Here is a 23,145-nt window from a genome sequence, read left to right as displayed (position 1 = left end):
GTGAAGCACCTGAATAAGGGAAACTAATTAGCGTAGAACGATTTTAAAACAGAATATATAACTTGGCAACACTTGAGACAGGCCCTACAAACTCAGGCTTCGCCTGTCTCATGCTCCAGTACAAAAGAAAACAATAAAATAGTTGGAATGTAGAAACAGGATAAGAGAAGCCGTAAATTAGGGAACAGTCCTTGGGTATGAACTGGAAAAAAGACACAAAGTTTGAGGCAACCTGATAAAGGGGGCCCAATATGCCAACAAGCCTGGGACCATCTGGGCAGGATGGATAACAAGTTGCTGAGCTTGCAAAATGGAGATAAAAAAGAAGAGGTTGCCCAACCGTGTACACTGAAGAAGAGGGGAAAGAGGAAGATTTGAGGAGGACGACCCCTGACGACCATCCGAGGAAGAAACTGCGCAGGCATATCAGGACATTAGCATATATTCGTGAGTTCCTGGAATAATAATGAATATGTATTAGATTTATCGGAAACCTAATGAATATGTAACTCTCTTGTAATATGAATTACGTACAATTTGTTTCTTGTCGAGACACACATTCGTGGAAATATCCCGGTGCGACTCCCAGCGCTGCAATAAAGGATACCTGCTTCATAGTCACATTGGCTATTGAGTGGATTTTTTTGATTCACACCCCTGGAGCTCATGTTGCTCTTGGAGCACCTTGATCTAAGGGGTTCTCCACCATGTTCTTTTCCCTAACCTGGCCGCTTTCTGTGATGTGATAACTCTCTTGGATGATGTAAGAGCAGTGGAAGTAACTCGCCTTCGGGAAGCCTTTCAGTGTGGTCTCCCAGTGTGACTCTGTTGAGGAGATAGGCCTGGACGGGTGGACTACAGGATGGGTGGAAAATTGGCTGAGCTGCAGCTAAGTTGAGAGTGCCCCTAACCCGTGCAGAAGGGTGCAAAGGTTCAGACCAGCCTAAATGTTCTCAGGTGTGATGGTGACACACCACAGGGCACCTTCTCCAGCAGGTGTTGGAGCAGCTGTCCCTGCCAGAGGCTTCAACCCAGACAGAGTTTTGGCTGGTGGATGAAGCCCTGTGAGGTTCTGTGCTTAAAGGTTCGTCTCCATGAACGAAGAGGAGCGGAGGAACGATGAGAGGTGGAGGAACCCCAGGAACTCACCACAGTGCCCGTGAGCCTCTGACCCAGGGCCATCTGTGGGCCAGGAGGTGACACCCTTCACGATGGTCAACGATCTCCTCTTGGACTGAGGGGTGTGACTGCCTCGGGGTGGGGGACACGTTATGGGATGTAGGGGAAGAGCATTTTGGGCTCGTGCAAGGCTAATTATGGGATGTTTCAGGGGAGGAAGGATCGAGGTGGTTTGGGGAGCCACAGATGTGGGAAAATAGAGGGACAGGCGTGTGAAAGGTGAGGTAAGGGAAACCTCTCCCCAGGGGCCGGCTGAGAAGCACTGAGCTCCCAGGTGAGCAGTGACCTTGGTCTCCCCTCCGGAGCAGCAAGCTGTGACGGTGATGATGGTGATGACGTGTTTTGTGTGTTCTGCTTGATCTCATTGGTGATGCTGTCAGGGTGCTTAGTCGGGTGCACACTGACCGGACGCTGACTTTCTGTGCAAAGCCGTTTTTCGACAATTCTTCGCTGTTTAAACAGGCGCCGTTGGCTGCAGCGCGCTGTGGGGTTTGTCCTTGAATACGAATGAAAACCTGCAGAAGAGGGGTCAGGGAAAGCGTGGGGAGAGACGAAGGGGCGAAGCTCCCCAGGGGACCGTCCCCAGGGTTGGGGGTGCAGGCAGGACCCCCATAAGAACCTCCCCGGTGCAGACAGGACCCCCCAGGTGCAGGCAGCAGGGGCACCTTGCAGTACCTGTATACAGGCAGGGGGAACAAAGTTTCGGGGAGCAGAGTGGCGCAGCGGAAGCGTGCTGGGCCCATAACCCAGAGGTCGATGGATCGAAACCATCCTCTGCTAGCCGCCCTTTACCTTTTCTCTATCTCTGTTTTTCCTCCCCCGTTTTTGGTTTGTTTGGGGTTTTTTTTTTTTTTTTTTTTTTTTTGGTCCCCTTGGCCCTGCGTCTCCGCATGCCCCGGGTTACGCAGTCCCTGAGAGGGCCTTTGTGGGTCCCTTCGCGATCGCCGCTCGGCGCTGGGCGACACAAAACGGAAGGAAAATTAAAAAAAAAAAACCAAAACCAAAAATGGATGTGGCCCGTACGGGGATCGAACCCGCGACCTTGGCGTTATTAGCACCACGCTCTAACCGACTGAGCTAACCGGCCACGCTGCGGCCGAGCCCCCGCGCCGCCCGCAACTGCCCTGCCGCGCGCGGGGCGGGCAATAAATAAAGCCATTAGCAGAGGATGGTTTCGATCCATCGACCTCTGGGTTATGGGCCCAGCACGCTTCCGCTGCGCCACTCTGCTGTCACTGCCGTTCTTTCCCATGTCTGCATCCCCATCCCTCCTCCCCGCCCCAGCCCCGGGGGATGCTCCCATGGGGGGTTCTGCCTGCACCCCACTTCTGGGGGATGCTGCAGCCGGGGGGTCCCGCGAGGCCGGACGAGCGGTGGTGGTACCCTCACCTCAGAGGCACGCGCGTCCTGTGCGAGGTGACGTTAACAGCTCTGCTGTGCCAGAAACTGGGTGACTGTGAGCGAATGCCCTGTGGTGTGTGGCTGTCCCACCTGCTGAAGGAGCTTTGAACTTCTCCTGGGGCTGGAGACCAACTCCCCAAAGCTGAACAGAGAAAAAGCCCATCTAGGATCTTCTATTTTTTGGCCAGCCTGGTGGGAGCTGCCATTCACCTGTCGGACACAACTGGTGACGCATAAGATTTTGGGAAAACAGGCAAGTATCCTGTGGGGAACGTAAAAGAATGAAGGTGGGTGTTATTTTTGCACAAGTTTCTCACAAATTTGGGGGCCTGGTTTGCAAAATTGCTGGCAGTTGGAAGATGTAAATATTTTTGGAAAAAAACCAAAAGAGAACATAAATCCCGGGACCTGGGCTATTCAGCACATGTATTGTTACTGTGCACATCACACACCTCGTATCCACCTCAGACTGCATCAGTGTCTTCATACCAGCTCCATGGAGCTCCTCTTTGTTCATGGAGACGAACCTTTAAGCACAGAACCTCGCAGGGCTTCATCCACCAGCCAAAACTCTGTCTGGGTTGAAGCCTCTGGCAGGGACAGCTGCTCCAACACCTGCTGGAGAAGGTGCCCTGTGGTGTGTCACCATCACACCTGAGAACATTTAGGCTGGTCTGAACCTTCTCAGGCACAAAAGGAGGGAGGACCCCCCATAAGAACAGCCCCAGGTGCAGGCAGGACCCCCATAGGACCCCCCAGCTGCAGGCAGCGGGGGCACTCATGTCTGAGTCCTGGAACTGGGCTGCTGCCGAAGGTGCAGATGGCACATAAGGGCAAACTTTTTGACCTTGAAGACAGTGAAGCAGTGGAGCAGGTGACGCAGGGAAGCTGTGCAGCCTCTCTCCTTGGAAGTTTTGAAGACCCTGCTCTGTGAAGCCCAGGACAATGTGGTCTGACCCCAACAGCTGACCCTGCTTCAAGGATGAGGTGGGACTAGAGATCTCCCAGGGTCCCCTCACTCATCTCAGGGTTGTTCTGTCTCAAGAGCTGTGTCCACGTGCTCTGCTCACCTGTGACATCTGGCAGAACCTGCCTGCTCATACCTTTCCCTTGGAGCTGCAGTGCCTGTCCCACCTCTTTCCCATGGGAAAGTCCTCACATTCCCCATTCGTCCACACTTCTCCCACTTGCTGGAATGGCAGCCCCCAACTTAGAGAGCATATCATATAGCAGATATTTGCATTTTTTTGCTTTTCAAGACTGACAGAAGATGGACATACAACACGGAAAAGCATTTGGCAAAGTGAAAGGACCTGTATTTCCTGTTTAAAATGTGGGAAATTCCCCAAATTTCCACCTTTTTCATGCAAATTCTCCCTTCTCCAACCCATTCCCTACCCAAAAGCCCCTACCAGTTCCATAGCTAAAACTCAGTTCCATACCTAAACCTCACTTCTCCCCAAAATGTCCCTGCTCAATGTTCTGGCCACACAGCACATCCTGACACTTACTTACCTAAGCAGACACCACAAAAGATGATTTCTGTTCTCCTAAGTGCTCTTTTTTTGTCTAGCCTTGGACTTTTCCCAGCACTCCCTCCCCTCCTTTCCTTCACACCATTGAGGCCAGGCTCATTAGAAGGAGCCCAGGCAACACAGAGACAAGGACACAGAAAACGGGTGTGTGCTCACATTTCCAGCCCAAGTGTCCACCGACCAGCAGTCATTCACCCCCACTGGTAGTGCGTGGCTTTTCCCCACGGCACAGCCAGACAGCCCAGGCAAATCAAGTCTTCCTGGAGGTACCTCATGTTTTATCACTCCACTGTTGCATCCTGAAATACTGCTTGCTTTCATACCCGTGTTCCCACACTCCATGAACGGGTCTGGAGTTGTACCTCTGCGATATGGTTCTGAGCTGTTCTTGAGTAATTCTTCCTGGTACTGGTTTGCAAAGAGTTGCAAACAGCAATACTCACTTCTGACAGCCTGTGGGGGGTCATCCTGGAGATATCTGAAAGCCATCTGGACATTGTCCTGGGCAACTGGCTTTAGGTGGCCCTGCCTGAGCATGGGGGTTGGACAAGATGATCTCCAGAGGTCCCTTCCAACCTCAACCATTCTGTGATTCTGTGACATCATGCAGTGGGATGCCTAGCCACCCCCACACTGGGTGGTTACATCCAGTCAACTGAATCTCTCTCCTTATCCTTTACTTTCTGGTGTGAGGAACTGATTACCTTGGGGTGAACTATATCAATTTGCCAGCATTTTGTTGGTGCATTTTTCCTGAAAAAATGCACAATGTTTTTTCTCTGACTTTGCTAGAATTTTGCTACAAGTTAGGTTTATGTATGCTGGAGTCATGTGTTCTTAAGACAGTGATTTATGTTAGACGTGCTTGAAAGCTAACCATTGTGTAGAAGAAGGGAAAAAGGCTTAAAGATTTTGCAGTTAATGTACAGATTTTATGGCTTATTTCTGTAGTCTGTAATATTTTTGACAGTTACATTAAATATATTCATTTATTCATTATACAGCTTATGTACATTTCTCAGTATTTTCCAACAAAAGCTAAAATGTCCAAACCCTTTACAGACTTTGAGGAACGCATTAATTCTTTGTTTTGGGGGGGTTTTTTGGTTTTTTTTTTTTTTTAACCTTTCAAGTGTGAACAATTGTGAGAAAATCAGTGAGGCTGTCTAGGCAGAGGCACCTTGCTGAAGAATTGTCTCCTCCCAAACGTCTTCCTCAGAGCGTGCTTTACTTCTTTGTTGCGTAAGCTGTAGATGATTGGGTTCAGCATAGGAGTTACGACTGTGTAAGAAAGAGCCACCAATTTTCTGCTGTTTGCCAAGAGACCGGACTTTGGCTTTAAATGTATCAAGCCAGTTGTGCAGTAGAACAGTGTCACCACCACCAGGTGAGCAACACAGGTGAAAAAAGCTTTGCGTCTTCCTTCGGCAGATGGCATTTGGAGGATGGTATGGATTATCTGGATGTAAGAAGCTGCTATCAAGGTAAATGGGATCAAAACAATTATAACAGTAGAAACGAACACAAGAAGCTCGAATAAGTATGTGTCTGAACAGACCAGATCTAGAACAGGAGCGATGTCGCAAAAGAAATGTTCGATCTCCTTTGAGCCACAAAAGGGGTAGCTAAATAGCCAACCAGTGAGTCCTACAGAAAGTGGAATACCAGCAATCCAGCATGCTATGACCATATGGAGACACACTCTCCTGTTCATTGTTATGGCGTAGTGCAAGGGGTGGCATATAGCCACGTATCGGTCATATGCCATGGCACCCAAGAGGAAACACTCAGAAGTGATGAAGAATATGACAAAGTAAAGTTGTAGGGCACAGGCAGAAAAGGAGATGACCTTTCTCTCCAACAACAAATCCATAAGCATCTTGGGCACTATGTTTAGCGTAAAGCAAATTTCAATCAAAGCCAGGTTTTTGAGAAAATAGTACATGGGGGTGCGCAAGGCAGGGTCAGTGGTTGCAACGATGATGATGAGAAAGTTCCCTGTCATCGTGATTAGGAACATCAGAAGAATTCCCTCGAAGAGGAAGACCTGAAGAGCGGCGAGGTGGGAGAACCCCTTCAAGGTGAAGTAGGTCTGGTTTCTGAGCCCCGGTGCTTCAACCGCTTCCATGCAGAAGAGAAACAACACAGCCTGTGTCAGCCAACATGGAAGACATGGGAAGAGGTATGAAGAAAAAATAGCGAGCTGCTCTGAAACTGGTTACATTATTTAGTAAGTGGGACAATCAAATATAGCTGGGCAAATAACATTTTGTGAGGCATACTGAAAAAAAAAAAAGCAACACATGATAAAAATGTAATAAAACCCAATGAGCTTCAGTGCAGAAGAACTAGAATTTTCCTTATAGTTTGTCTGTTTTCCTTTTTAATTAAGCTAAAATGTTGCCTGTTCAACTGGTATTTTCTGAAATATGTTTTAATCAACAATTCACCTATTCTATTTTCTGTGTGCAAAATATGAATTAATTTCCTACAGAACTGAAATCTAGTTCAATTCTCTGCTCCGTTTTTAGAAAAAAGAATGTTTTGCCCTGTTTTCAGACACCTATATATGTATATACAGATTTCAAATAAATAAAGGAAAATAAAATTGTTGATGGTGTAGCCATATGTTTGAAGCTTGGAGGATGGACAGAACATATATTTTACTGTTTGGTTTTATCACTGCTAAAATATAAAATAATGACCTGCTAATTTTGTGATATTTTTTTTTAAACTATCATCATTCTTCATTCAGTGCCACTGGACAATTGCTTATGAATTCAGTACTGTAAGAAACTTTCTTCTTGTAGACCATCTGCAATCTACCTGTCCATATTTAGATATTCGTGACATAAATAACCATATCCAAGGTAAACGTGAATTACCTTCTCAGTTTACATGTCTTTATGCCAGCTACAAGGGTAAGTCAGAAACGTTGACTGTATTTCTCAAGCCCGTTATCTTTATTGGTGTCACTGTGTGGGATTGCCGTTCATTAGCCCAGAAAGGAGCAGCTACATGCATTGCAGAAAGCTGGGAAAGGTCCTCCCTGACAGGTTGCAGTTAAGGTACCCTCCAACCTGCACTTTGATTATTGGCACTGGTTGAACTTCCTATGTTCCGTCACAGTAAGGTGAAGTTACAAGTCTGCATTGTTAAAAAACAGAACCCCTTTCAGTATGTTACCAGCATGTTCCCTCTGATCATCTTAGTGGTCCTCTTCTGGACTATCTTCTATTTATCAATGTCTCTCTTGTATAGAGGGATCCCAAAATGGGACACCTCTGACCATAGGTGACCTCGCAAGTGCCAAGCAGAGGGGACTGGGTGCGTTCCTTTGACCAGCTGGCTAGCTCTTGCTAATGCAGCTGGCTAGATGGTTACTCCTCTCCAATGCAGCACGCACTGCTGGCTCATGTCTGGATTGCCATCCACCAGGAACCCCACATCCTTTTCTGCGGAGCTGCTCCTCAAATGGTCAGTCCCAATCTAGACCTATGCATATTTTGTGCCGTGGCCAGGACTTGGCATTTGTCTTGAACTTCATGAAGTTCCTGTGTATGGCTCTTTTCCCTGTCCCTAAATTTATTTCCTATGGAAACTCCTGAGGATGTTCTCCATCGTGTCTTCCCAGTCACTGAAGAATATGTGAAACAGCATTAGTTCCAGTATCAACCCATGAAGAATGTCTCTTATAGCCAGCTACCAGCTAGACTCAGATTGTCGACCACTCTCTGTTAAAGCCTTGACTGTCCAGACCATCCTAATGTTTTCCCATCCAGTTTAGATCTTGCCGGTTTGGCTACAAGGCTACTATGTCGAGAATTGCTGAAGTTATTAAATGACATCCACCACTCTAGGCCAATCAGCTCATCATGGAAAGGTATCAGGTTGGTCAGGCATGACGTGTTTTTTGGTAAATCTGTGATGTTACACTTCCTCTCCTGCCCTTCATGTGCCTGGGCTTGGCTTCCAGGACGATTTGCTCCATACTCTTCCTTGAGGCTGAGGTGAGGCTGACATTCCTCAAATCTTCTTGGCCTTCTTGAAGACAGGCACCTTTACTTTTTCTCTGTTACGGGGAACCTTGCATAGGAGTTAGCAGGGCTCATCGAAAGAGCTTTAAACTAGATTTGAAGAGGGGAAGGGATAAAAGCAGGCTCAGTAGAGATAAGCCTGGTGGTGGCATGCCAATGTTTGAGGGACGGTGTGCTAGCAAGGTAGTTCAGTCTGCCATCTCAGGGGATGGAGATCCATGTAGCAGCAAAGACACAAGGTTAGAAACCACCAAAGCGCCTGAGAATGGTCATGTAGGAATCAGGACTTTCCCCCCTAAAAAAGTTGGTGGGATCACTAGCCCAACTGAAGTGCATCTACAACAATGCATGCAGGATGGGCAACAAACAGGAGTTGGAAGCCATGCAGCTGTGATATAATTGCCATCACGGAAACATGGTGGGATGACTCACACGACTGGAGTGCTGCAACAGATGGCTATAAACTCTTCAGGCGGGATAGACAAGGAAGGAGAGGTGGTGAGGTGGCCCTGTGTGTTAAGGAGTGGTTTGACTGTCTAGAGCTTGATGATGGTGATGACAGGGTTGAGTGTTTATGGGTAAGAATCAGGGGGAAGGCCAACAAGGCAGATATAGACCAGCCAGCCAGGATGAAGAGGCAGATGGGATATTCTATAAGCAACTGGGAGAAGTCTCACAATTTCTAACCCTTGTTCTCATGGGGGACTTCAACTTACCAGATGTCTGCTAGAAATAGAGTATAGGAGAGAGGAAACAGTCTAGGAGGTTCCTGGAATGTGTGGAAGATAACTTCCTGACATAGTTGATCAGTGCACCAGCTAGGGAAGGTGCCCCACTGGACTTGTTCGTGAACAGAGAAGGACTTGTGGGTGATGTGACGGTTGGAGGCTGTCTTGGGCACAGCGATCATGAAATGATAGAGTTTTCTATTCTTGAAGAAGAAAGGGGGGGGGGGGGGTCAGCAGAACTGCCACCTTGGACTTCCAGAGGGCAGACTTCAGCCTGTTTAGGAGCCTGGTTGGCAGAGTCCCTTCGGAGGCAAAGGAGTCCAGGAAGGCTGGACATTCTTCGAGAAGAAACTCTTAAAGGCGCAGGAGCAGGCTGTCCCCATGTGCCAAAAGATGAGCTAGTGGGGAGGAAGACTGGTCTGGCTGAACAGAGAGCTTTGGCTGGAACTCAGGAAAAAAAAAAACAAACCCTTGAGTTTATGACCTTTGGGAGAAGGGGCAGACAACTCAGGAGGACTACAAGGATGTCATCAGGCTATGCAGGCAGAAAATTCAAAAGGCCAAAGCCCAGTTAGAACTTAATCTGGCTACTGCTGTAAAAGACAATAAAATATGTTTCTAAAAATACATTAGCAATGAAGGGAGGGCTAAGGAGAATCTCCATCCTCTATTGGATGTGGGGGGGAAACATAGTGACAAAGGATAAGGAAAAGGCTGAGGTACATAATGCCTTCTTTGCCTCAGTCTTTAGTTGTAAGACCAGTTGTCCGCCGGGTGCCCAACACCCTGAGCTGGAAGACAGGGATGGGGAGCAGAATGAAGCCCCATAATCCAAGGGGAAATGGTTAGTGACCTGCTACAGCACTTAGACACACACAAGTCTATGGGGCCAGATAGGATCCACCCAAGGGTACCGAGGGAGCTGGTAGAAGTGCTCACCAAGCCACTTCCCATCATTTATCAGCAGTTCTGGCTACCTGGGGAGGCCCCAGTTGATTAGAGGTTAGGCAGTGTGATGCCCATCTACAGGAAGGGCTGGAAGGAGGATCCGGGGAACTACAGACCTGTCAGTCTGACCTTGGTGCTGGGGAAGGTTATGGAGCAGATCATCTTGAGTGCCATTACATGGCACGTATAGGACAACCAGGTGATCAGGTCCAGTTAGCATGGGTTTATGAAAGACAGGTCCTGCTTGACCAACCTGATCTCCTTCTACGGTGAAGTGACCCATTTAGTGGATGAGGGAAAGGCTGTGGATGTTGTCTACTTGGACTTTAGTAAAGCCTTTGACACTGTTTCCCACAGCATTCTCCTGGAGGAACTGGCTGCTCATGGCTTGGACGGATGTATGCTTCTCTGGGTAAAAAACTGGCTGGATGTCCAGTTGTGGTGAATGGAGTTAAATCCAGCTGGTGGCCGATCACAAGTCTGGGGCCAGTCTTGTTTAATATCTTTATCAATGATCTGGACAAGGGCATCGAGTGCACCCTCAGTAAATTTGCAGATGACACTGAATTGAGTGGGAGTGTTGGTCCATTTGAGGGTAGGAAGGCTCTACAGAGGGATCTGGGCAAGCTGGATCGATGGGTTGAGGCCAACTGTATGAGGTTCAACAAGGCTCAGTGCTGGGTCCTACACTTGGGTCACAACAACCCCAGGCAACGCTACAGCTTGGGGAAGAGTGGCTGGAAAGCTGCCTGGTGGAAAAGGACCTGGGGGTGTTGGTCGACAGCCAGCTGAATATGAGCCAGCAGTGTGCCCAGGTGGCCAAGGCGGCCAACAGCATCCTGGCTTGTATCAGTAACAGTGTGGCCAGCAGGACCAGGGCAGTGATCGTATCAGCAGATGAGATACCCATTTACATTTCCCTTACAATCTATGAATAGAAACAACAACTATCAGATGTTATTTTTGTTCATCCTTCAGAAGTAATCTGAAATAAACTAATTGCTAGAAGTACTTAATTCTCTTACGTCTCCATGAAAGTTTTAACATATAGCTCAGACATCACTGTGTACATTGCAGACATCTGGACATCTCAGATGCATTTTCTTCTACCCTTTAAGAACATTAAATCACTTCTTTTTTCTTGAGCCATGTATACAAATAAGCGTTTTTTCTTACCAGTTTTCATTACCAAATAATATAGAAAGTACTGGTATACCTCAATTTTCATGAGAAGCAATCCAGGGTTTCTGATACGATGCCTTTGTTCATGATTTCAGATACCGGGATACCTTTTTCTGCCTTTTGGGCAACACTTCACAACTGTGGATAGTTTTCTGTAGGATCCCAAAGAGAGAGTGAGGTTCAGCTGTTCTGAACTACATGCTATCTTACATTGCTTCCTGAGACAGGAACCCCTCTCTGGATTCATTACCAAGTGTACTCAGAAGACAAAACATCTCCCTTGGTATTGTAGCAGACTGTGAACAACTTAAGTTAATGAAAGTTATCTTTTTTGGGTTTTGAGTTGTTTGGTTTTTTTTTTTTAATGTTACATAAGTAGAGGCAATAAAGTATAACAGTAATTAGGTTAGAATTTAAATTTAAAATAAAGTTTAAATACAAAGTGTGAATCTCAATTTGAAGGTAATGGGAGGAGGAAAACACCCTTTGGTGGATACCTTGTGTGAATTATTGATCAAGTCTGTCTTGATGGAGAGAAAGGAACCCCAGACCAAATCAGACCATTTGTTTCAGACACCTGTCTGAGGATGGGTATATCACGTTCTGAAGGCACCTCTCTCTTTTTATTATCAGGCAGGTAGTAGCAGCATGTCATTTAGCTAAAATGTCTGAATTTGAATGGACAAATTCAGGTGAAATGGATCCTACTCGAACTATAGTTCTTCCAAAAATCAGAAATTGAGCCTGAGGTTTCCAAAACTAATTTTTGAAAATGATCCTAGACCCACATTGAACAAAGAATTTTGTGCACGGTAAGGAAACCTGAGACCAAGTCAAAGAGATTCACCATACCTAACTTCAGACTTCTGTAATCCAGTGGTTTAGTTGTTGTTGACGTATCTAGTGACTTTTAAAATGCTCCAGAGTATGCAAGCTACCTGCTCAAGTCTGGCAAACATGACAGAGATCCACAGGCGACCTGTCCTTCTCGAGCATTACTGGAGACCAGCTAAGATGCTCCTGGGTGTCTCAAATGGCACCAAAGGCTTATGTTTGTCAAATGGTTTGCGTCCTAAATTTCTACATCTGAGCTTGTCATAGAGTCACTTGCCCTATAATCAAAGGAGAGGAGCAGACACTTCTAAGACGTAATTCACCATAGCCTCAAAAGTCCAAAAAGTGCAGACAAGTCACAATGTAGAAATGTCTTTTTCCATTTAGCGAGTAAGTGGGGAAACTAGGTGACTAACACACGTGCCGAGTTTGCACTGCAGATGTCTAAGGGTTAATGGATATCCATTATGGTGAATAAAGCAATACAGACATTTCTGGGCCTGGTTAATTTGGCCTATTGTAGATATATGCTTTGCAGCAGATAGATGTATATTCTTGAATTCAGAGCTCTAATTAATTGCCTAAACTTAGCCGAGGCACGAGAAAGCTTTTCCTGTCTCAGACAGCTTTGGGTGGCAAGTGGTCCCTATTCCTTCCTATTTCTGCTCATCCCCTCTCCAGTTGTTCCCTCCTCCAGACCCCAGGGATGTTTCCCATCAGCCAATTCTTGCTCCGCTAACTGTTCTCGAAAGCTGTATTTCCTTACCGTGATGGCCACCCCCGTTCGTAGGCTGTGTCTTCTCTGCTGCTCATTGCACTGCTAGACACTTGAGTGAAATGTGAAGCTTTGCTAACTGCTATTCCTTTTATTTCTTTAACCATGTTAAATATAAGAAGACACATAGCGATCACAATTCCATAATCTGCAGAAGATTTCTAACCAGCTTTTCCTATTTTCAAATTGTTATCAAAGAGAATAAAACTACACGTGAAAAAATGAACTAATTTCAGGTTGGTAAAGATGGTCCTTTCGATTTATCTCCCCTCCTCTCCACCAAACACCAACAGAGTGGGCATTCCTCTTTGGAAGCTGCTGCAATGTTGTTGTGGCAGTTCTTCTTTCCCTTTCAGGTTCTAATTGTCAGTCCAAATATGGATAATATTTAATTAATTTTAGACTGGATGTCTACATTGTGTGTTCTTCTGTATGACCTAGCAGTGCTTTAGTATATTGAACTGAGCCCTTCTAGAGCATGGTTTATATTAACCAAAACCAGCCATCCAAAATAGACCAAATTAACCACATTCAAGCAAATGTTTCTCACTCTCTTCATCTGCAACCAAGGGAATCCACGTAACTGTATTGGATGTAGATATCTACACCATAGTAAATGTAAAAACTAAGAGTAATCCAGAATGTAACATTAACAAAGAAATGGCCTATCTGCTATAAATGGAGTTTCAGCCTATTCTGAATTGAATTTTGGCTGAGGTGAGGAAAAAGAAAGCAAGCAGGCAGGTGAGAAGATATCATGTGCAATAATGCATATACAATGACATTCATGGATTTATCTTGCTTACTTTAATAATTACTTTACATTATTCACTACATATTCCTGTTCTTCCTCCATACCACCCCCGAACTGATAGCAAGATTATTTACCTATTCTGTTCCTCTGCTTATTTATTTCTGAAATGTACAGCTATATATCTCCAAGCTTTATTCAAATTAACTATATTCACATGGCATGTAATTGTGTCTGAACCTGTACCTCATTAAGGATTATTACCCTCCTTTTTTTAACAGAAAGCAGCTCTCTGAGAGCCAGCAATTTATTTGTCTGTTTTTGCAGAGCTTCCTTTACTTCTTTGTTTCTCAGACTGTAGATGAGAGGATTGACCAAGGGAGTGAGGATGGTATAAAAAACAGAGAAGACTTTGTTCGGAGATACTTGGGCGTCGTGATGGGGAAGCACATAGACAGTTACTATTGACCAGTAAAAAAGAATCACCACAATAAGATGTGAGGAGCAAGTGGAAAAGGCCTTTTTCCTTCCGGTGGCAGAAGGAATTCTCATGACCGTGATAATGATGTAGAGGTAGGATGAGAAGGTCAACAGAAACGGAGGCAGTGAGCACAGACCCGCCACAACAGAAGTCACAAGTCCCGCCACGTGACTGTCACTACAGGAGAGTTTTATCATTGGCAATGAATCACAGAAAAAATGTGAAATTTCATTTGGCCCGCAGAAATCTAAATTTGAGATCAGGAATGTTAGTACAGAATTAGCTAGGAAACCACCTATCCAAGATGCAGCACCCAGCTGGAGACAGAGTTTGCCGTTCATACGGGATGGATAGTGCAGGGGCTTGCACACCGCTAGGTACCTATCGTAGGACATCACTGCGAGGAGATAGCACTCCGCCGCTGCCAAGCACCCAAAGAAATAGTATTGTGTAAAACATCCGCTGACTGAAATACTTCTGTCTCTACCCAGATAGCTAATCAACATCCTTGGCAAGATATTTGAGCTGTAGCAGATTTCCAAGCAGGCCAAATTGCCCAGGAAGAAGTACATTGGGGTGTGAAGGTGCCGGTTAGCCACCATCAGCACAATGATGAAGATGTTTCCAGTTATGGTCACAATGTAGATTGACAGAAACATCAGGAAGAGAAGAGAATCCAGTTCAGGGCCGTTCCCAAATCCCAGGAGGATGAATTTTGTAACAACCGTTTTGTTTTTCCACTCTTGCTTTGTCATAACTTTTATTCTAATGATAAAATGGAAAATGTTAGCACCAATGAAGATCTTTGCAGTTAAGACTCAAATAATGAAAGTTTCTTAACAGAACAGAGAAGCAAAGAGTAAAAAAGTTTGCATTATCAGACCTGTCACCTGATTTCTATAAAGATTTCTCACATACTAAGAGTCACATTACTTATTACTCCACGTACTGAGAAGAGCACTTAAACCTGAAGTAACATCTATGATTCTTCTCTGGCATGAGGGTACTTTCTAACATGTTTCCAGCCTGTGCAAGCAAATTAAAAATCAACTTCTTCCATTAGATGCCATCAGAAGTTTTGCCATATCCCTTTATGTTGTGGGGAAAAAAAAAAAAAAAAAAGGAAGTATGGTCTGATTGCTCAAATTGTAACACAGCCACATTTCCATCGCTAACATGAATTGATGCATGTTATATATTCACTATATATAAGTATGCAGCATGACCTTTAATGCAGACATTTTTATTATTTGAAGGAGGCTGAAAAAGAATCCAACTTCCACCAATGAAAATAAGTATGAAGAACATCTATACCATTCTCAGCATATGTTGTCCCTGCCAAAAAAACCCCAAACACATAGAAAAGCACCTTCCAGTTGTCTCACCCTTCAGTCTTGTTAATGGGTAGAATGAAGGATTCCAGATTTAAGGAGTTCAATTCACCCTATAACAGACAGGATGAATCATCTTGTGAAAGTACTTATTTCTTGTCACTGAGAGCTCAGACAGAGTTTAATTGCCAGACCCTTAATCAGAAAAATTCTTTTTTAGATAAATCCTACTGCTTGTCATAGTGCTCTTTTTTATTTTCCTCTCATGTGTACCGAATCACCTCATTCTCTAGATTTCCTTACAAATCCCATTTTCCAAAACTTCTGAGGCTTTGGCTGATCTTTTCTGGATTTGGTTAGTACAAAAATACTAACAAACAAACAAACAAACAAACAAATAAAATTTGGTGGCCAAAACTAGACACAACACTGTGGTTAAGGCTGTACTGGCAAAGGAACTGAACAGAAAATTTGCTTCTTTTTTTCTTCTGTATAGACTCTTTTTGTCAGCTCTGTTTTTATCCAGGTGTGCACGGAGTTGGGAGAGGTATTGGCAATGCATTAACAGGGTGCATTTTTCAAGCCCGTGCACCCGGCAACACAAATTCCAACTACGACCCTTCACAGACTGGGAGGGACAATCTTCAGCCCTGGGGTCCCAAAACACATCCTCTACTACCGGTACAACTTTGGTGGGGTTTTTTTTCAGCCCATTGTCTTCCCAGATCTAGCACCCCAATATAGCAGCATCTATCTGAACCATCTTCAGTGGGATTAACGTCACCTACCTTGGAACACCTGCATCTAAGGCACTCACCTCGGCGTCCTCTCATAGCGTACAGAGAGAAGTGCATGCTTTGGACTGTAATCCGTCCATTACTTTTTATATATCTACTTTGTATGAGCTAAATCATCTAAGGAATTTATCTATTTCTTTCCATTGGCAATAGTGGGAGTTTAGATAGTAGCTCAGAAGTCAGCTTCTGCCATGCAGACTGCACCTCCTTTTTGATGTTGCTCACCACATTTAGGTACTATAGGGAGGTGACCAGACACTATAGGAGTGAAGGTCATACAAGGAGACCCATCCAATAACTTACATCTGGACCTCTTATGATAGCATAACTTTGTAAGACTTGCACATTTCTATCCACAGATCTAATTTTAAATTTTCCTTTAAACTCTTATTCATTCAAAACCCCAATTTTTAGCCAATTTGCCAACATCTGACAACCAAAAATGTTGGAAGTGTTTCCCATTTCTGCGTCAATCAATAAACCTTTCAGACCAACACTGAAACTTCTTACCTGAAACCACAGGAACATTGAAATCCAATTAAAAAAATCTTTCAATTCTCAAGGTTTTGTATGCATCTTAAAGAAAATAAAGAGTTTGATTTTCTCATGAAAAAAGAAGTATTAGAGTTCCTTTTTTTGGCAAAGATCCCCCCTCCCTAATTTCCATATTTTCTTTTCTTTTTTTTTTTTCTTTTAGCCAACTGAATATATCAAGTCTTCCATTCTGTCACGTAGAGAGTGTTCCTCCCTTCACCTCACTTCTTAAAAACCTTTTCAGAGTGGAGACTAGTGAAACACCCCAGGGGATAATCAAGCAAACAATAGCCTTGGAGAGGTTGTTGTCATCAACATCATATGCACATAAATAACCATTCTTTTCCTGTACGCACTGGCTGGAATTAGCGTTTTCTTAGCCTACATTTTGATTACTTTGGGGCCTAGATGGAATTATGTTGATAACATAATTGTTTTTAATCTCGGCTTCCTAGCTTGCATTTAAGAAGGCCAGGTAGACTGTAATTTGCTAGTCAATGTTCAGACTGCTTAGTCTCCAAGGCCAGAAGGAAACAGCTTGATGAATAAATATCTCTTGGGAATATCTCTTGGCAAAGCACAACTTTGCATCAGCTTGGTGAGCCTCAAAAAGAAAAAAAAACCATCATAAGAACATGGGGAAATTCAAAGACCACATGAAAAAAGTGAAGTCCCCAAAAAGTAGAAGGGGAAGTTGTATTATGCAAACACCGCTAGATGGGAGTGTAGTCAAAATAATCTGAAATACCAGTTTCTATCACAGTGACTTTGGCCTGTGTGGGTGCAGAGTTGGTCCTCGCTGAACTGCAGAGACTGAATGTCATCAGTTTTGATTGCTAACGTGAGATGGAATAAATCTGTCTCAAAAATACAAAATCTACCCGTTGACTTCCACATGGGTTACCCTTAGTTTCCCACCAAGTAGCTGCTCTGTAAGTTCCATGATAGAAATAAAATGCTTGTGTTCAACCAGATAGTCTCAGCTACATCACTGCCATGGTTTCTGTGTGTGAAGGTCATCTAGAGGCTTTAGTCTGGAGGACAAGACACACCAGTTGGAGGACAGGACACACCGGAAGACAGATCTCTGTTCTTGGTGCCAGAATGCCTTCATATAATTAATTCACACACTACTAATTTGTACCTAGTCTCAGGTAGTTATTTACAAACTCCATCCCGAAAGTGAAGAGAGATTGGGCAATGTGAGTCTTCCAATATCAAAACTGTCACCTGAAGAAGCTATGGAAACTCTCAAGAGATCTGTCTCTCTCCACTAAGAGAGCTACACTGAGACTCTCATTGATTCTAGACATCCAGATATCTAGTTAGCATAGTCAAATGTTCAAGAGGCTAAATTTGCGTGAGATGCCTCCAGCTTCTAAGTATCCAAGAGATTTCTGCCTTCCTTTTTTAAACCTGAGAAGCACTTGCTCAGTAAGTAAAATACTTGAGTCCTAGCTGCCATGTAGCTCAGAGTCATTACCCCCAGCTCCCTTACGACCAGATGGTACCCCAGCACTGCATGCCTACGGCATGATCATCGTAGGTTCTCTTCCACCTGCCTTAACGAGTTCTGCCATGGGGTGGAAAGTCATGCAAGGTTCACGAATGCTGAAAGGGACTCAGCCAGGGACCGTCCCTGCCCGCAGTGATGTTCCGTGCGCGTTGCGTTCAATGTAAAATGCATCGTCTGCTGCTCGGGAAAAAAAGGCAGGTCGTCAGGAGGAGATTTTGCATTTCTCAGGTGAGTACCTTCATTTGGGTACACAGAAGGCTTATATCTGGTGCTCTTGTGAACTAAACAAAACGAAGATTTTTATGAATTATGTTTCTTCAGAAGCATTCATATTGTAACCATATAATTCCAACTCTGAATTGCTTTTGGATGTTGTTTTAACCAGCATTTAGGCCAAGGAGTATCTTCCCAGTACAGATACCATCTTCCTGAGGGATTTATTAAAATTTCAATCTGCTTTTGAGCTATGAGATTACTTGAAATACAAGGCAGCCAGTCGTACTGAGCATTAGCAGCAAGTTGGCCCTGGAGACAGGTAACAAAAATGAATGCTTTTAGTCTGTATTGAAAAGAAATTTCAGAGAGATGTATAAGAGCTTCTCACTTTACCTGTTGGACACGGGTGGAAATCTTTGCAAAGATAAACTCGAAGAACACATGACCACAAAATGAGATTTCTGCTCACCTGAACCTGAAGGTTAAGGCTTCATCTGGCCAAATTTGTCACTGAATAAACTCCAGTTAACTTTGCTTCACATGGAGCTTTTTCTCTTCCATGAAATTCAAGCTATATGAAACTTGGATTAATTTACTTCAATCTATGTGTCCAGTGTCATTTTAGGTTCTTTCGGGTTTCTCTTCTTGCCTGCATTTTGCTCAAGAAGGATGCAGGTCTACTGTAGGTATTGTGTCACCTCTGCCATGAGTCCGCAGAAGTCTCAGACAGAGTAAGATCTATGTTCAAGTAGCTGAATCCTGGACCCAGCCCCAGAATCAAACCCTTAACATTGCGGTTTCTACCATGTAGGCAGGTACACGTGGTTGTGAACGTCTAAGCTCCCAGCCTATGGAGATTGGGTCAATGTGGCCCGGAGAGCTATTCAGCTGATCAGCATACAGTGGGATTCAGGTGACAAATAAAGGAGCCAAATACCATTTCATACACGCTAGGGTACCACAGACATCCTCACAACAATGGTATGGCATAGGACCTATGGGACATCCTTCTGGAGCGCTAGGTGGAGTTCTGATATTTTGGGGCATCTGAGATAGTCGTAGATGCCTATGTTTAGGCACTTTAATTAAGCTCCTTGCTCAGGAGACACCTGAATTGGAGATTTCTAAAATTAGATGCTTGAGTTTGGGTGTCAGTTACTCATGAGGACTCAGTTCATTATTTGCAAAGTTGGTTATTATGGGTAAAAAAGGTGTGTTCAGGTGTTTTTGGGAAGTTAACAGTTATTCAGAATGGGAAAGAAGTGTCCATTGACCCTCAGCAGGAACAACAAAAAGGTGGGGGTTTTTCCCTTTAGTTTAGGACAGCAACATCAATAACAGCAGGTCAGTCAGACAAGTGCACTGAAATAATTTCCATTTGCTGTCAGAAGAAAAAAAATGAAGCCCAAATTACAGGAAAAAATATGACATTTCAACTTTTTTTGATTTCTGCCCCATTTTTATCCTCTGCCTGATATTTGCCATGTGTTTGACACTGAAACCAAGTGGCAAAAGCACTCAAGAGGTCTGGGGTCCAGCCCAGACCATGCTGAACTCTCCTTCCCTCTCAGTGCAGACTGAGAAGAAAGCACTGCAGGGTTTGGTATCTGCCAGGGCATCCATGCTAACAGTCTGTTTGTATCATTGCCTTGGCATCCATGCTTTGACATTTGGACTTGATGATCTTAGAGGTCTTTTCCAACCTTAACGATTCTATGATTCTATAGTCTTTTCACACCATTGGCTTGGCGTACTCTGCCTTTACCCTGGGGTGCTGGTCCCTCTTATAATCCTCACAGCACACCTATTTCCACGTTTGTCTTCTTTCTGGAGCTTTGCTTCAGGTCCTTTTGAGAGTGAACTCAGTCAATGTTGACACAGCAGTTGTCCCCATCATCTGCTTCAGATCAGAAATCCCAGTGTGGAAGCACCAGCTGTGGTTTGGCGCAGCAGAGGTTGTTCTCTGAAATGCTACTGCATGCCCTCGTGCCACATGTGAGTGCCTTCAACACAAGCATGTTGTAAAGGCACCATTCAAGTAGGTTGTGATACAGCCCCCCCCCTTATTTGGTATAACAGATACCCAGCTCACAGTATGTTCATTAGATACCTAGAAGTCTTTGGAAAGTGGAATATAATTGAAGATAACATGTGTGTGGGATGAAGAAAGCAAAATTTATTAGTAAATTTCATTACAGTATTAACATATTATAAACTTCAATCAAGAATGTCATTGGGAAGGTCCTACCCAATCAATAAATTATTTAAAATTTCCACTAGTAAAACTATGAAAGGAGATTTTTGTGGTCATACTCAAGAGCATATAATGAGTCACAAGGGACTTCTGAGTTCATCTTGGCTCCAATACGTATGGAGATTTATTAAAGACAAAGCAAACACTTGCGAAGATCGAGCTCTTGGCTTTCATATAAAGATGATGAAAGGAGAAGACAGCCTGGAGAATCCATGCTGCATCCCACGACGTGATGTGTGCAGGTGTCTGAGAGACCCCAGTCCGTAACTGGCTACCATGGAGGTAAGCCTGACAAAGGAGAGTATGTAGATTTGGGAAGAAAGTGAATGAAGAACTGACAAGAAGATTAATTTTTTACTTTCTGTGTTTTTCTATCAGTGGAAATAATTGCCCATGTGCCGAACTGTAAGGCTCATCAGTTACTAACATGATTTTATTACGCCAGTCACAGCTTTATCCAAATGTCCCAATATTTTTTAAGTTGCGAGACATTGAACAAACTGAACAAACTTCATAGACAGTCCTCCCCACACCTAAAACTTCCCTACCTTGTAAATCCACTCGGTCACCCAAGATGCAAATTATAAGAAAACTTGTGTGAAGATTGTCTGGTTGCAGAAACTGATCTGATGTGACCACAAGCTAATGCCATAGTTTAGGTGCAGGTAGTTTTGAACACCTTTCCCCATGTTGGCATAGCTGGGTGACGTGCAAAGGGGCGTAAGTATATAAATGTATATCCAGAGTACAACAAAATAAGAATTAAGGTATGCCTCTACAAGACAGGGAAACAAGCCAGGACATGGACCCAAAAAATGGCATGTAATCATCCATAGTTCTTAGAAAAGAAGAAAACTGTCTTGTCCATGAGGCATACCAGCAGTGATTGAAACTGAAGAAAGACAATTTTTTTTTCATAGAAAATATTGCTGAAATGATTTAAGAGTTGGAATTGTAAATCAGTTATCGGGACATAGAGGTTGGAGCCAAGAATTAATTTGATTCATGCATGGAAACCAGTTTTTTAATTTTTATATTACATTTTAGTATTTGCTTTCCCTGAGATTCAGCGTGATGTCAGCTACAGAAAAGCAAAACCAAACCGGCATTACAGAATTCATCCTCCTGGGATTTGGCAATTTACCTGACCTTCAGGTTCCTCTCTTCCTGCTCTTCCTGGTGATCTACGTGATGACAGTGACGGGAAACATTCTCGTCCTCGTGTTGGTGGCGGCTAATCGGCATCTCCACACCCCAATGTACTTTTTCCTCAGTAACCTGTCCTGCTTGGAGACGTGCTACAGCTCCACCATCCTGCCCAAGCTGCTGGCCAGCTTCCTGACAGGCAACAGAAGTATTTCCTACAGCAGCTGCATGACACAGTTTTTCATATTTGCTTTTCTAGTTGGGGTAGAGTGTTATCTCCTGGCAGTTATGTCTTATGACCGATACTTAGCAGTGTGCAAACCTTTGCATTACATCACCGTAATGAATCACAAGCTTTGCATAGCGCTCACCGCAGGGGCCTGGGTAAGTGGTTTTATGATCAGCTTTGTTATCACACTGTTGATGTTGCAAATGGTGTTCTGCGATCGCACTGAGATCGACCATTTCTTCTGTGACTTCACCCCTGTGATAAAATGCTCCTGCAGTGACACATTTCTGATAGAAGCTGTAACATCTTTGATGGCTGCCACATGTACCACGCCGCCCTTTCTTTTCACTGTAGCATCCTATATTTTAATTACCACCAACGTTCTGAGAATCCCTTCAGCTACAGGGAGGCAAAAGGCATTTTCCACATGCTCCTCTCATCTCATTGTGGTCACGCTTTTCTATACAGCTCTCATCCTTGTCTATATGTTACCAAAAGCTTACAATCTCACAGCTTTTAACAAGTTGTTCTCCGTCTTCTACACTGTAGTGACACCCTTGGTGAATCCACTTATCTACTCCTTAAGAAACAAGGAAGTCAGAGGAGCCCTGGCGAAAGAAATCCAGGCATTTATGGGTTTATATAAATGACATGTCAAGAGCTACGCTTTGTGGGTTTTTCTAATTTTTTTTTTTTGGGGGGGGGCAGCGGGGCACGGACTATGAAAATATAAAACATTGGAGGTGATTTCCACAGCAAGTATATGGTCACAAGTGTAGTAATTTACCTAGTTACAAGTGGAGCTGGGTGTTTTTTTGCAGAAAAAAAATACGCTTTTTCAGACTTCCTCAAAAAACCCTGTAAAACCGAATAGTAAGCACAGCCCAAAATAATCTTGATTAAACTCAAAACAGCTTTGTCATGTTTTCATATTATTTCCATCACTTTTAGAAATCAAAATCGACAGGAAGAAAAAAATGTGTCCGATGGCTGCGGAGACATGGGGCACAGAATGGCCCCATGCATCGACATCGGGATGGCTACATGGGGCACAGAAGAGGACCCTGGCCGAGCGCCATGTGGTGTGGCAGGAGCCAGCCGCCCGAAGGTAGAGATGCGGTGTCCTTTAGGTGCCGTGGGGATGCTTCCCTGGACTGTGCCCGCTGCTGCTCTGAAAGCGTGTAGGTCTCTCGTAGGGCACAGGTCATTTCTGCCAACCTTGTGAAGATGTCATGGACGTCCCAGTGCTTCTCCTGTGCCGTGGGATAGAA

The 23,145-nt window shown here is 44.2% G+C and overlaps 2 protein-coding genes, 3 non-coding genes and 1 pseudogene across 5 annotated transcripts; 2 read left to right on the top strand and 4 right to left on the bottom strand.

The window, feature by feature from the left end:
* Positions 1-1,078: 1,078 nt before the first annotated feature.
* Positions 1,079-6,243, bottom strand: LOC129210836 (olfactory receptor 10A7-like). Its single transcript, XM_054837137.1, has 6 exons — positions 5,324-6,243; positions 4,439-4,513; positions 3,033-3,107; positions 2,791-2,842; positions 1,585-1,694; positions 1,079-1,247 (listed from the first exon to the last, which is right to left on the bottom strand). Exons 1-6 carry the CDS (start codon positions 6,241-6,243, stop codon positions 1,079-1,081), a joined length of 1,401 nt encoding a protein of 466 aa, XP_054693112.1.
* Positions 1,888-1,959, top strand: TRNAM-CAU (transfer RNA methionine (anticodon CAU)). Its single transcript has one exon. It is a non-coding gene; the product is annotated as a tRNA-Met (tRNA).
* TRNAI-AAU (transfer RNA isoleucine (anticodon AAU)) lies at positions 2,193-2,266 on the bottom strand. The gene has a single exon. It is a non-coding gene; the product is annotated as a tRNA-Ile (tRNA).
* On the bottom strand, positions 2,339-2,410 carry TRNAM-CAU (transfer RNA methionine (anticodon CAU)). Its single transcript has one exon. It is a non-coding gene; the product is annotated as a tRNA-Met (tRNA).
* Positions 6,244-13,620: 7,377 nt separating the features above from the next.
* Positions 13,621-14,606, bottom strand: LOC129210636 (olfactory receptor 1020-like; annotated as a pseudogene).
* Positions 14,607-21,573: 6,967 nt separating this feature from the next.
* LOC129210637 (olfactory receptor 6B1-like) lies at positions 21,574-22,524 on the top strand. The gene has a single exon (XM_054836614.1). It carries the CDS (start codon positions 21,574-21,576, stop codon positions 22,522-22,524), a length of 951 nt encoding a protein of 316 aa, XP_054692589.1.
* The last annotated feature ends 621 nt before the right edge of the window (positions 22,525-23,145 follow it).

The sequence above is a fragment of the Grus americana genome, chromosome 10, assembly GCF_028858705.1.
Source record: "Grus americana isolate bGruAme1 chromosome 10, bGruAme1.mat, whole genome shotgun sequence".
Classification (NCBI taxonomy): Eukaryota; Metazoa; Chordata; class Aves; order Gruiformes; family Gruidae; genus Grus; species Grus americana.
This window is presented reverse-complemented; position numbering and strand designations above follow the sequence as displayed.

Excerpts from the sequence above, each read along its gene's own strand:
- LOC129210637 (XM_054836614.1), top strand. The coding sequence starts at position 21,574 with ATGTCAGCTACAGAAAAGCAAAACCAAACCGGCATTACAGAATTCATC.
- LOC129210836 (XM_054837137.1), bottom strand. The coding sequence starts at position 6,243 with ATGGAAGCGGTTGAAGCACCGGGGCTCAGAAACCAGACCTACTTCACC. Across the intron at positions 4,514-5,323 it reads AAGCACGCTCTGAGGAAGAC|AATTACTCAAGAACAGCTCA; the intron begins GTTTGGGAGGAG and ends AGTACCAGGAAG. Across the intron at positions 1,248-1,584 it reads GCACAGAAAGTCAGCGTCCG|TCACACCCCTCAGTCCAAGA; the intron begins GTCAGTGTGCAC and ends ACCCCGAGGCAG.